General features: G+C 36.3%; 2 protein-coding genes across 2 annotated transcripts; both read right to left on the reverse strand.

Annotated features, from left to right (window-relative positions):
- Window positions 1-2,899: 2,899 nt before the first annotated feature.
- On the reverse strand, window positions 2,900-5,447 carry LOC109014192 (pentatricopeptide repeat-containing protein At1g08070, chloroplastic-like). Its single transcript, XM_018996553.2, has one exon. The coding sequence runs from the start codon at window positions 5,249-5,251 to the stop codon at window positions 3,368-3,370; it is 1,884 nt and encodes a 627-aa protein (XP_018852098.2). The 5' UTR covers window positions 5,252-5,447; the 3' UTR covers window positions 2,900-3,367.
- Window positions 5,448-5,715: 268 nt separating this feature from the next.
- Window positions 5,716-10,634, reverse strand: LOC109014195. The gene is made up of 6 exons (XM_018996556.2): window positions 10,198-10,634; window positions 9,472-9,677; window positions 8,926-9,217; window positions 7,755-7,862; window positions 6,247-6,491; window positions 5,716-6,026 (listed from the first exon to the last, which is right to left on the reverse strand). Exons 1-6 carry the CDS (start codon window positions 10,423-10,425, stop codon window positions 5,909-5,911), a joined length of 1,197 nt encoding a protein of 398 aa, XP_018852101.1. The 5' UTR covers window positions 10,426-10,634; the 3' UTR covers window positions 5,716-5,908.
- Window positions 10,635-12,452: the final 1,818 nt, after the last annotated feature.

Consider the following 12,452-nt stretch of genomic DNA (forward strand, 5'->3'; position numbering starts at 1 on the left):
ATACAATTATGAAGTGTGTAAATATCACGTGATCACTTTGAAAAAGATTAGAATTTATTATTAAGAAATTAATTTATTTCAAAACGATTACGTAATAATTACGCAATATACGATTATAAATATATTTTTTCTTTATAAAAAATGATGTATTTATCATTTTTTTTAAAATAAAATTTGTTATTGATAAGCCTCACACATCACACACTATAATTTTTTTACTCATCATTTATATATTATATATTTAAAAAAAAAATGGTGTACATGATACTTATCAATATAATTTTTCTTAAAAAATTATTGTAGAGAGAGAATGGGGGAAGAAAATGTAGCGTGAATTTCGGCGAAGTTTTAGATGCTATTCAAGTCGTACCTCTTTCCTATCTTATGGTCTAATCTATCAAAATATCTTCTCCAGCTTCGTGCATTTAAAAGTTATAGATACTTCTTTGGGTTTTCTCCACGCACTTTTTAAGCAAATATTGAAAGTTCAAACTTCAACCCCTCTCTCTCAAATTTTTATTTATTTTATTTATAATCAGCCTCCCTCAGTTGAATCCGATAAGTGAAATTAATTACACATTCTTCTTGACGCGTTAATTAAATATGCATTTTCATGATTGGGTGTATTGATGTTGTGAAAACATTCCTTAATCATTGACCTTAGGCCTGCAACCCATCCAACCCGTACTAGTTTTGAACTCGACCAGACTCTAATTTAAAAAGAACCCAACCCGTAATATGTGGGTCGAGTCGAGTCTAAAATGATTCATAATATTCACACAACAACAAATTCGAACCTCCAGAATCATCCTCTTATTTTTCTAATTCCTCAATCACAACTTTCGTTAGTCCCTCAAATCCCAGATTCCAGAAATCCCCTAAAAGCAAAACGAAAAACTAAAGTTTCTCAAATACCTAGAACCAAAACTGTATTGCAAAATTCTTTTTAAATCAAATGCCAAGCTTCAAATTCAATTAAAACAATAACCTTACTTTCCCATAGCAATGGATTCCAATAACTACGAAGCCCAAAAAACAAAACCCCAACAAAGCCACCCCTTATTTCTTAATCTATCAGAAACACCATGCAAGGACCTCTTAAGCTTGAATTGCCTCTAAATACCATGGAACTGCCAAACCCAATTAAAAAAACAAAAACAAAACAAAATCCGTCAAAATACAACCAGGAGTTTTCTAAAATCATCATAATCAAGGTTGATAGGAAAAAAACCACCTAGTAATGAGGTCTAAATGGAGTCAACTACTGGCCGAATCCCAAAGAAATCGCGAGACAATAGGCAAGCATTCATTTTTGCCCGAAAGAACAGAAAATAAAATAAAATAATCTTTAGAAAAATTCGGTGTCACAGAGCGAACAATTAACGAATTGTTGAATTTCCTACGAAAGAGAGAGAGGTTGAGCTTCACGAGATTCCTGGTGTGGATGGTGGCTACACTTGCGACGGTCATAGCATGTGAGAAAGAGTGAGAGCCAGACAATGGTACTTTTATTTTGAAGCCTTTTGAAGAAGAGGCAACAGTCGTCTGAGTTAGAGAAGGTAGGTAAACAAATATGAAAACTACGTAAACAAACGAAGGGGAAGGTTGATTTCCTTTCTGCACAATAGTCTTTAGAGCAAGAAAGAGAAGTTGGCTGTTAGGGTTTGATTAGTCTGAACACTTGAAACGTTTTAGGAATTATTAAGAGTTGGTATGCCCGTTATTTATCGGGTTCAACCCGACATTGAAGCAAAACCGTCTTTTATCGGACGGATCGAGTCGGGTCGGGCGGGCTAATCGGTTCAACGGGTTTTTTGCACAACCCTAATTGAGCTCATCTTTACAACTTCTTGTCCCACTAATTAATAATTAAGAAGAATGATGAAGAACGACAACATTAAAGAAAACAAGATATATAGTATATATTTATCTTCTTTTAATTTTCCCTCCTGTTATCTGTGTACGTACTTTGTATTAGAATGAGAGAGAGATACTGAGAAATGCATAAAAATAAATCTCAAAGTTTATTAAACAATTAATTAATAATAGACCACAAATATATTATAAGGCCAATTTTCTACATCTATCTTTCACCTATTCTTATTTAATTCTAGCGGTTAAATCGAGAAAATCTAGAATGAAAGTCTTGATTTTTTAATTATCTGATTAGACATATTAGGTAGGTCATAAAGTAACGGTTCGTATCAATGTTTCGGTCCAGTGATTGAAACCAGATGTTTTGATATCTATACCCTTTTTGAATAATATATATATATAAATAAATTATATATACAAATTATATTTTAAAATAATAATCTATATAGAAATAAATTATATATATAAATTATAAATAGTTTAGCCTGAACTAAGATCTAAAAATAGAAAGAAATGAAAAAAAAAATAAAGGTCAAAATCTAAAATATCAGCTTAAATTCAAAATATCTACCGGTAAAGTTTGATACAACTAAAATTCTTATCAGTATGAAACTTAGTCATTCTCTATACCAGCTACCTGGCCAGTACGATATATTTTAGTTGTATTGATAGGTACGAAACGAAATTAAAAACTTTGGTTCATATAGAAATTTTGTACTGAATAAGATTAAGATAAGTTTCAATTGAGAGAGGGAGATATCTTAATTTACTTCTCATGATTTTGGAATCGCACTCCATAGATAACAGTCAATATCGGTTTGCATTGCCCGCTAGCCTTTCTGTTTGAGCTGCATTATTTGATAAACAAACACTTGCTTTTTTTTCTCTCGATATATGAAGTATTTCTCGTTTGATTATGCAGTTCAAATCGGATAAAATAATGATATAAACTATTTTAGTACACGCACTTTCTCTTGTTTTAATTGGGCAAACAATTTATTTAACAAGGCAGCTTGAGAAATACAACAAAAATAGATCATGTGTCCGTCAGTCCACCAAAAATCTTCGTGACAATATTGGTACCAATCATAACATGATTAACTAGGATCCATTCCTATTGTTTCACGTTAAGATCCATCACTTGGAGTATTAATACAAATGAAGAATTGAGAGTTTATTTTCTCTCCAAAAAAAAGATCGTTCAGTTAACATATTTGGCCAAAAAGTAAATTTACAACAATTAAAACAAATCCACGAAATGTACAAAAGAATGGCACTGATACCGACAGTAAGTAGGAGACGGCCACAGGTTAAATATTGGGAAATTTTGAAGCAAAGACTGCGCTCACCATGCATGGGGCCGAAGGATCCCCAGTTCCTATCTAAGAACTCCCAGCCTTTCAGTTCTCGCCAAACAAGTAGAAAACCATATCACTTCGTAAGCGATAGATATCCCAAGTAATATTAACATGAGATCCGGGGAACTGATCTCTCACGCAGTTGCAACCTTCATTTGCTTCATCAATCCATTCAGTGTATGATATATGCTATTAATATGAGGATGTGATGGCGACCCCACAAGAAATTCATGCACGACGCCATTTATGCTGATCCAACTTCGCCCTGGCTGCTTCTTCACCCCCTTTTCCCTCATAACCAACCTCAGAGCTGAGACATCACCCCAGCGGCGATCAACTGCAAACGCGTTAGCCAACATCACATAACCTGCCGAATTACCTGGGTCCACTTCAACGAGCCTTCTGGAAACATATCGGGCCAGATCAACTTTGAAGTGGAGCAGGCAACCCCCAAGCAAAGCACACCAGACAAACTTATTTGGCTCAAAAGGCATGGAAAAAACAACCTTTAGAGCTTCTTCGACATAGCCGACTCGTGCAAGGAGATCAATATAGCAAGCATAGTGTTCTAATTGCGGGGAAATAGAAAAGCTTGAGGTCATGTCTAGGAATATTTGGCGTCCTTTCTCTACTAAACCTGAGTGACAGCATGCACATAAAACACCAAGGAAAGTTACGGCATTGGGTTGTACGCCAAACTCTTGCATCCTAAAGAAAAGCCTCAATGCCTCCTTCCCCTCACCATTTACTGCAAGGCCCATAATCATAGCGTTGAAGGAGACAACATCTTGGGAGGACATCTGGTCAAAAACCTCTTTTGCCCTCTCCAAGCTCCCACATTTAGAATACATGTCTATGAACGCCGTAGCTAGTATTTTGTTTGACCCAATGATACCTTTAGTTCCTTCAAATTTCATATACTCATGCACCCACTTACCAAGATCTAAATCACCAATTTGAGCACAAGCTGAAAGCACGCTAACCATTGTAACATGGTTCGGTTTACAACTGAAATCCTCCACCATCTTGCGGAAAATACTCAGTGCCTCCATATGGCAACCGTTCTGTACATATGCACCAATCATGGCATTCCAAGGAAGTACACTTCTCTTAGCAGTATCAACAATTTTATCAAATATTTCCCTACTCTTCTCAAGCTTCCCCCATTTCCCATACAAATACATGAGAACGGTATTGACAGCCTCACGAGCGGAATTCTTGGAATCGACCTTTTTGTCAATTTCTGTTAGAGATGACACCCATTTCTCAATTTCTACAATCTCAAGGTTTGAACATGCGGATAAAATACTGACCAAAGTATCATTTTCTGGCTGCAAGTTCAGCTGAACCATCATAAGGTAAAACCGTAAAACCTCCTCAGTCTGGCCTGACTGAGCATAGCCAGCTAACAACGAAGTCCAGCAACAGGCCACACTCTTATCCGGCATTTCATCAAACACCTTACGAGCTGCACCCAAATCTTTAATACCTTTCGCATAAACTGCAAGAAGGCCATTGCACACAAAGGGATCCCCAAGAAACCCCAACTTCACAACATGAGTATGAATTTGTTTGACATAAAGGGCATCACGGGACCAAAAGCACGCCTTGAGTAGGAAACAAAAGGTGAAGTCGTTAGGTGAAAGGGAACGCTGTATTAAGGTTTTGAAGATGGAGATGGCACTGGACAACAGACCCTCTTCAGCCAAGACTCGTATAATAGCATTGAAGGGGAAGATATTTGAATCACGGAGTTGATGAAAGATTCGGAGTGCGATATGTGATGGATATTGCCCGATGAGACGAGTGGCAATCAGATTGTCCTGATGGGCACCGACTCGAAAGACTTGGGCATGGATTTGAAGGAGGTGAAAGTGTAAGATGTGGCCCTGCAGAAGGGCGGAAAGATTGGCGAAGCTAGGGGAGGCTGGGAAAGAAGCAAAAGGGCGTAGAAGGGGAAATGCAAAGGCAAAGCGAGCTGATGAGCGGCTTTTGAACTTTCGGAGGGTGGGAAGCATTGTTACAGACTTTTAGTTGAAGCGACCCCTCGGCCTCGTACCTCATCCTCGTGAAAATCGGGTGGACGATAAGATAAAAGTCACGGTGCAGAACCCATTTCTTCAGCATCGAAGGAAACTGGGAAGTGGGAACCCCAAGTACAAGGGAATGGACTCTCCTTTATTTATGCCAGTGACCTCCATGACCCTTTCGTATCGCCCGCACGATCGGAATTTTCCATAAAATTGGAACTTCAAAAAAAAAAAAAAAGTGTTAATATCGTTGATTATGCCCAGGTGCCAGATGATCCGGACGACTTTATTTGGAAAAAAAAAAAACCCATTGGCGTGTGGAATTAATTTATTAAACATTTAAACGCCACAGATCCTGCTTCAGTTCTTGAGGCAAGGCCCCTTGCTCCCATGCAATCTTTTTTCGTATGATTTCTTTACTTATTATCTGCATTCCATACAGTCGGTGTCAATAACAAAAAGCCAAAAGGTGATGTCCTGCATTGCGTTCGTGACCAACAAAGGCAAAGTCAACGAAATCTGAAAGACACTTTCAACAAACAACCCAACACGTATCCGTTTTATACATAAATTAACTCTCTCCATTTCAAATAAGCTGGTGAAAGTCGTCTCTGTACAGATGGGAGCAGTTTAAATGAAGAACTTTCAACCAACTTTCGCGTCACTAGAGGCATCGTTTTCAGCATTGCCTGTTAAGGATAGGAGTTCCATCAGCTCCATTCGATACTCCAGTCCTCTGAGGTAGTGTCCCAACAGCATGCACCTTTTGTGTGGGGAAGAAAGATACAAAAGAAAGAACAACAAACAGTTCAGAATTAGAAAAGCAGATGGAATTCGATCATTTACTTCACTTTCACGTGGCTCATACCCAAAAAGCTCCAAGGAAATCACAGATGGCTGTGATTTAAACCAAGCTCAGTACATGCATGGATCAACTGTTTTAACTAGAAAAACTCAAGGGAGAAAGAAAGAGCTGGACTAACCAGAAGAGGAGACGTGCCAAGTAGTCCCGTGTTACAGAAATGTGGGGCTGAAATTGAAGTGAGGTATTTTCGATAAACTCTGCACAATCTTCATTCCCTAGGTTCACCGTTCCAGTTGGGGAATTCTCTGATAGAAAAGGAGCCATAGAATGCATCTTGGGAGATAGGGTAGCAAGAAGGCCATGTACAACAGAGTTTATTATTTCTTTCAATTCAGAAGACGTGGGTTCTGATAACTCAGCTACCTGTAAATAGAACTAACTGTATCAGCCACAAGACGAACTTGCATGAAAAAGTGAGAATGAAAGAAGCCAACTTCAGAGTTAGCTGCATGATGGGGGTAAATTCAATACCTGGAGGTCACAGCTCAAAAAGGGTTGCATGCAAGATGAGTGTCAAAATGGGCAATCTGGTGTGGAAATAACACATCCAGTTCCCAAAATTGAATGCAAGAAAAATAATTGTACCATTTAATAATATATTAAATCTTAAAAGAGCAGGAAACTATTAAAAGATTAGTGTAGAAGCATATTGCTATAACATGATACCTTGCACTATGCGATCCAACAGTTAAAACCAAAAGCCACACCTCATCCCTATACATCCATGGGGCATAAATTAGGCTGAAAATTAGTAGTATGAACATGCAAATTGGTAACACTCAAGGGATGGTGGAGCCGGAGCCAACAGTGAAACCAAAAGCCACACCTCATCCCTATACATCCATGGGGCATAAATTAGACTGAAAATTAGTAGTATGAACATGCAAATTAGTTAACACTCAAGGGATGGTGGAGCCGGAGCAATACGTTCAGACTCAAAATAACAAGGAATACTACTTATTAAAAAAATTATAAAAACTATCAAGGAATCGGCAATCAGGAGCTAAATGCATGATTTTAAGACTTGTCCTCCATTACAATGACGAGGTGATAGCAATGATCTCAGATAATATGAAAACAACTACAGTACTGATCATGCAAGTTAAATATTGAACCCAATAGGCTGCTTCCATACTTGCGCCTTTTCCCTTTATTGCAAGCAAAATCCTCAGAGACAATATTTTCATCTAAAAAGTAGTGTTCATTGATACAAACCAAAATGCGTTAGTCTCACTTTGGTTCTGTAGCAAAAAGAAACTGAACATGCTTAAAACTCATTATCATAAACACTGACATTCTCTTTTCTTTTTAATGTGTTCTCATGGAGAAGGGGTAGGTGGCATCAGGGTTGTTTGTTATCTCAAAAGGCTCAAATTATTATCTCACTCTCAGATTAGTTTATAATATCAAATCATCCCCTATCAAATGATGAGCTCAAAATAGCTCCCAAAAACTAACATAAAGATGTTGCAGATGGTATTGGCGTGCCAGTACTACCACAAACCAAGGCCTGCAACAACAGCATCTGATGCTATTAACCATGAAATTTTCAGCAGTTGGACAAGTATGGAAAAACCTAAAACCCAAAGGAAGTTTTACATTCCCAAACTAACTTGAGTCAAGTACCTCTTCCGGCTGTAGAGATCTCAAGTAGTCCAGCAAATCATTCTTTTCCTCCCCAACAAACTGTTGCATATGCAGTGCAGCACTTTTCCTCTTGACTTCATGAAGTTCCTATGATAAAATATAGGATTATGGGTGCATATTTCAACCACAATGACAGGCGTAATGCAAATAAGAAATAGAGAAAATTGCAAAGAACCCATGGGACTTTTAGACTTGGAAGATGGTTGAAAAAACACAGAACTTGAAAATTGCAACTTATATAGCGTGCTATCAATCAAACTGAGATGAAACTCCAGCCAACAAACTATATATCTTAAATTGATATATACCCAATTGTGCTTGTAGTTGTAGTCAAGGCATTAAAAATTATAGTGCATGTTTATATATACATGTTAATGGCACTCCTGCTATTTTGGAATATTTCTCACCATTTAGCTATTGAAATAATTTTTTGATAAGTAAAAAATATATTTTATTAATACTGAAATAGGTACAGTCCAAGTAGTATACAAGAGAATGCACCTAGTTAGGAACTAGAAATGGATACAAGTATTATGACAGCTATAGCAGTAGGATTCATATTGTGGAAGTTTAAATCCACTTTCCAAAAAAAAAAAAAACTCTCTGAATAGTATATCATCCAAAACTCTTGCATGTATACTTTTTTTTTTATAAGTAATAATCTTTATTGATGTGAATGCTCTTGCATATATACTTGAAATCATTGGATATGATATATAAAGATACTGCAAAGAAGCATCAACCTATAGTGTTCACATAATTATTTCAAACATCCCGTGGCTCAAAATAATCCATGAACTATGCATAACTTGGTACCGAATTAAGTGAATGCAGTCCCATCTAATTTGCACTAGACTAATGCATGATATCCCACATTCAAAACAAAACTCTAAATCGCTAAATCCAACTACTTGTGGAGTATCTAAAGATCCATTTCCTCTAATGAAGTCTAACAATGCTCATTTTGTCTGTTAATCAAAACTACTGCTTTCTGTCTGGCTTTGTGGTTCATTTAGTGCCAACCACACTATTTCCAAATATCAACAATTCTAGACTTGGGAGACCATTCTCTGATTTTTTTTAATCCACGATACCATTCTCTGATTCTTTTAAGCCACTGAAACAAAAATTCCTTAGTGCTACAACCTACCCTTTTGGCTGAAGATATAGAAGACTGCAAATGAAGAATATATTGCTGAGCTTCAGGGGAGATTTCACCAAGGCCTTGAATATCAACATTCTCTGATGATTCTTCAGTAAAATTTTCAAACTTGGATGACAATTCATGGTCTCCAGATAATTTTATTATACTTGCACTGTCAAGCAACAAGCCTTGTAAATCAAGTTTAGAATTTTCTGGTGTTTGTTTGTCAATACTTCCTTCGTGCATATCAAGGTTTCTTTCGAGGCAAAGTCTATATTCAGCATTCCTCAATGTATATCTGCAATAAAAGAAGAAATATCATTACAAATCTCTACCATTTTGAGCAGACATCAGTTGATAGACGATGAGAAAGGGGGAGAAACTATATATAGGTCTAACATAACATAATTTGAAGAAAAAAGAAAACAAGGATTCCAACAACCCACCCAAACGGTCAATATAACTAAAGAGTTCAATTTATCTTTCTCGTCAATCAATCGGAGAATAAAAATATGGATCAAGTAATGCACATGATGCTGAAAATGAACATACCCAGTCATCATTGAAGAAACCAATAACTTAGAGAGGGGTTCCCACAAGGCCTCAATAAGAACTTGAAACTGGTCAGATGGAAGTAAGCCCAACATGCCAGATATAGTCCGTTTCATGGCATCCACTGTCGTCGGTGGAACTTCTTTCTGAATAAGGTTCACGTCTAATGGCTCTATCTCTTGTATCAAGTTTGAGAGAACCGATTTCTGAAAAATTGAACACTAACATCAGATATGGGCATTAAAAACATAACCATTATTAAACCGAGGTACTTGCCAAAAAATAAATTAAATAAACCCAAATACCATAATGCCATTTTACCAACTCTACATCCAACATCTTCTGTAAAAACGATTAGTTTTCACTGGTACCATAAATTTCCATTAATTTTACTTATCAAAAAAACTTTCCATTAATTTTACTTTGAATTAATTCCCGAATCATTTCAGAACCGCTTCCCAGTACACAAAAATGTGGAAAAGGAAAGAAAGCTTAGCTAAAATTCATAATTTTCCTATGCTGTCCCAGCAGCATATGAGAAATCAATCCGACTAAGACACCTGTTTTCAGAGCAATTACGCACAAGCACGCCACACACGGCACAACTAGCCTACGAAATCAATCGAATATAATAAGGAATACGAAACAAAAAGGACCTAATTCGAAGAACACTCTAATCGATCGAATTCTATGAACTAAAGCGAAAAAAAAAAAAAAAAAACTGACCTTGGAGAATTTGGCAGGGCGAGAGGGGAGTTTGGAGCTAAGATCGTCGAAGAAAGCGGCTGAGGAGGAGGAGGAAGAAGAAGAAGCCACTATTAGGACCCGGAGTTTCCTAGGCTTTGCGAAGGAGCGGAGAGATAAAGAGAGAGACGGAGGCTGAGGGCGTGGGGACGAGCGGAGCGGTGGAAGATGGAGAGAATAGGAGAGGAAAGACGACGAAGAGGTTGCCATTAACAACAACAACAACCACAACCACCGCCTCTCTCTCTCTCTCTCTCTCTCCAAAGGCTCTTAACTAACTTGCAGCCACAATTTACAGCGAACGGCACAAAAAGAAAGGGAGGTCCGAGGTCGAGGAAACGTATGGGTCAAAAGTGTCCAACACGTGAACACGGGCCTCTAGCCGCTCTAGGATGACGGTCTGCACATTAAATACGAAAGAAATGAGAACACATCATAAAATTCTGGAAATGAGTCTTCAGGTAATTTCATTTTTCTCTTGCTACTACCCTTCCTAATATTTGTTTGTTTCAATAGAAATATTCACTAACTTTACTCGGAATGGAGAGACCAAAATTTTTTTAACTTGTCAAAATAATCTCACCCATCAATAATTATAACTTATAATCTCCTACCTTCTAAAACCTAATAATCGTTATCAAGGTTGTGTTTGGATATAGAAGTGAATTGAATTGAATTGAGTTGAGATGATAAAATATTATTAGAATATTATTTTTTAATATTATTATTATTTTGAGATTTGAAAAAGTTGAATTGTTTATTATATTTTGTATTAGAATTTAAAAAAGTTGTAATAATGAATTGAGATAAGTTAAGAGATATTTGGTAACCAAACGAAGCCTAACTCATTCGTTACAAAACGAAAAAATGCATTAGTTGAATACAAATGTGAATTTTTTTAACATTTATTAGATAATTTAATAAATTTTGAAACAAGAGTTCGATCAATATCATCACCGTGGCATTTAAGATAGAGCACGCATTTTAAGATTAGGCTCAGTTTGAATATCAAGATCATTTCAATACATCTTATCTTATAACGTCATTTTATCATTATAATTTTTATAAATTCTCACATAAAATATAATAAATAATTATTTCAAATCTTAAAATAATAATAATATTAAAAAAATATTTTAATAATATTTTATTTAACTTTTATCTAAAATCATATAATCTCATCTCATCTCACTATCTAAATCTATGTTGTCAGAAGTATACTTTATGAAGAGATTGAAAGTTCACTTAATGGGTATATTAATCAAAAGTTACTATCAAACAAATTAAAGTTGGGTTTTCTGGTTCATTTTATGAATAGATGTGAACTTTAAAAATAACTCATAAAAATAAATTCATAAACTGACATAATTTTATATAATAAGTTATATTTATTTCATAATAAAAATAATTTTACAATCTAACGAAGTACCACGTCAAGTCCGTCAATTTATAAATTTTTTTTATAGATTTTTTTTTGTAGTTAAAATATTTTATCTGTGATGAATAATAAAAATTTGCATCTCTATCTCATTTACCCTCTACTTATAGACCAAGAATGGTTGGGTCTGGCATGTAGATTTGGCATGTGGTTTGGACTTTACATTACAAGACTATAAGCTTAGCAAATGACATCATACTATCATAGTTAGGGGTGGGCTTCGACTTTGACAGAGTCGGAATACCTAACTCTAACCTCCGACTTCAACCAAAGTTTAAGGCTGAGTTGAACTCGGACTCCGATTGGAGTTATAGAAGTCGAAGTCAACGCGCCAAAGTCACAGAGGGACTACGATTCATTCAAAAGAAGTAATCTCCATATTAGAGCAAATATACATGGAGATAGATTTTTCAACGGTTTTTTTGGAACCAAACACAGAGAGAGAGAGAGAGAGAGAGAGAGAGAGAGAGAGAGAGAGAGAGAGAGAGAGAGAGAGAGAGAGAGAGAGAGAGAGAGCCTATTATGAGGACGCTAGGGCCATAAAGATAAGGATCTAGTCCATGTGGAGAGGCGTCCTTGCTCGAGTACATATGTGTTGTTCTTTTAGGCATTCATTTGTTGCTATTTATTTCCGAGAGTTGGAAATTTTTTTTGTTTAAAATTGTGCCATTTTACATCAAAGGAAAATGCTACTCAACATCTAAAGAGAGAGGGGGGTTGAGAAACTTACTAGTGGTGAGGAGACGCCGTTGTTCCTGTTGTCTTTGAGAAAATAGAGAAAACAAATGAAGAAAGAATA

Source organism: Juglans regia, chromosome 16 (assembly GCF_001411555.2).
Source record: "Juglans regia cultivar Chandler chromosome 16, Walnut 2.0, whole genome shotgun sequence".
In the NCBI taxonomy this organism is placed as follows: Eukaryota; Viridiplantae; Streptophyta; class Magnoliopsida; order Fagales; family Juglandaceae; genus Juglans; species Juglans regia.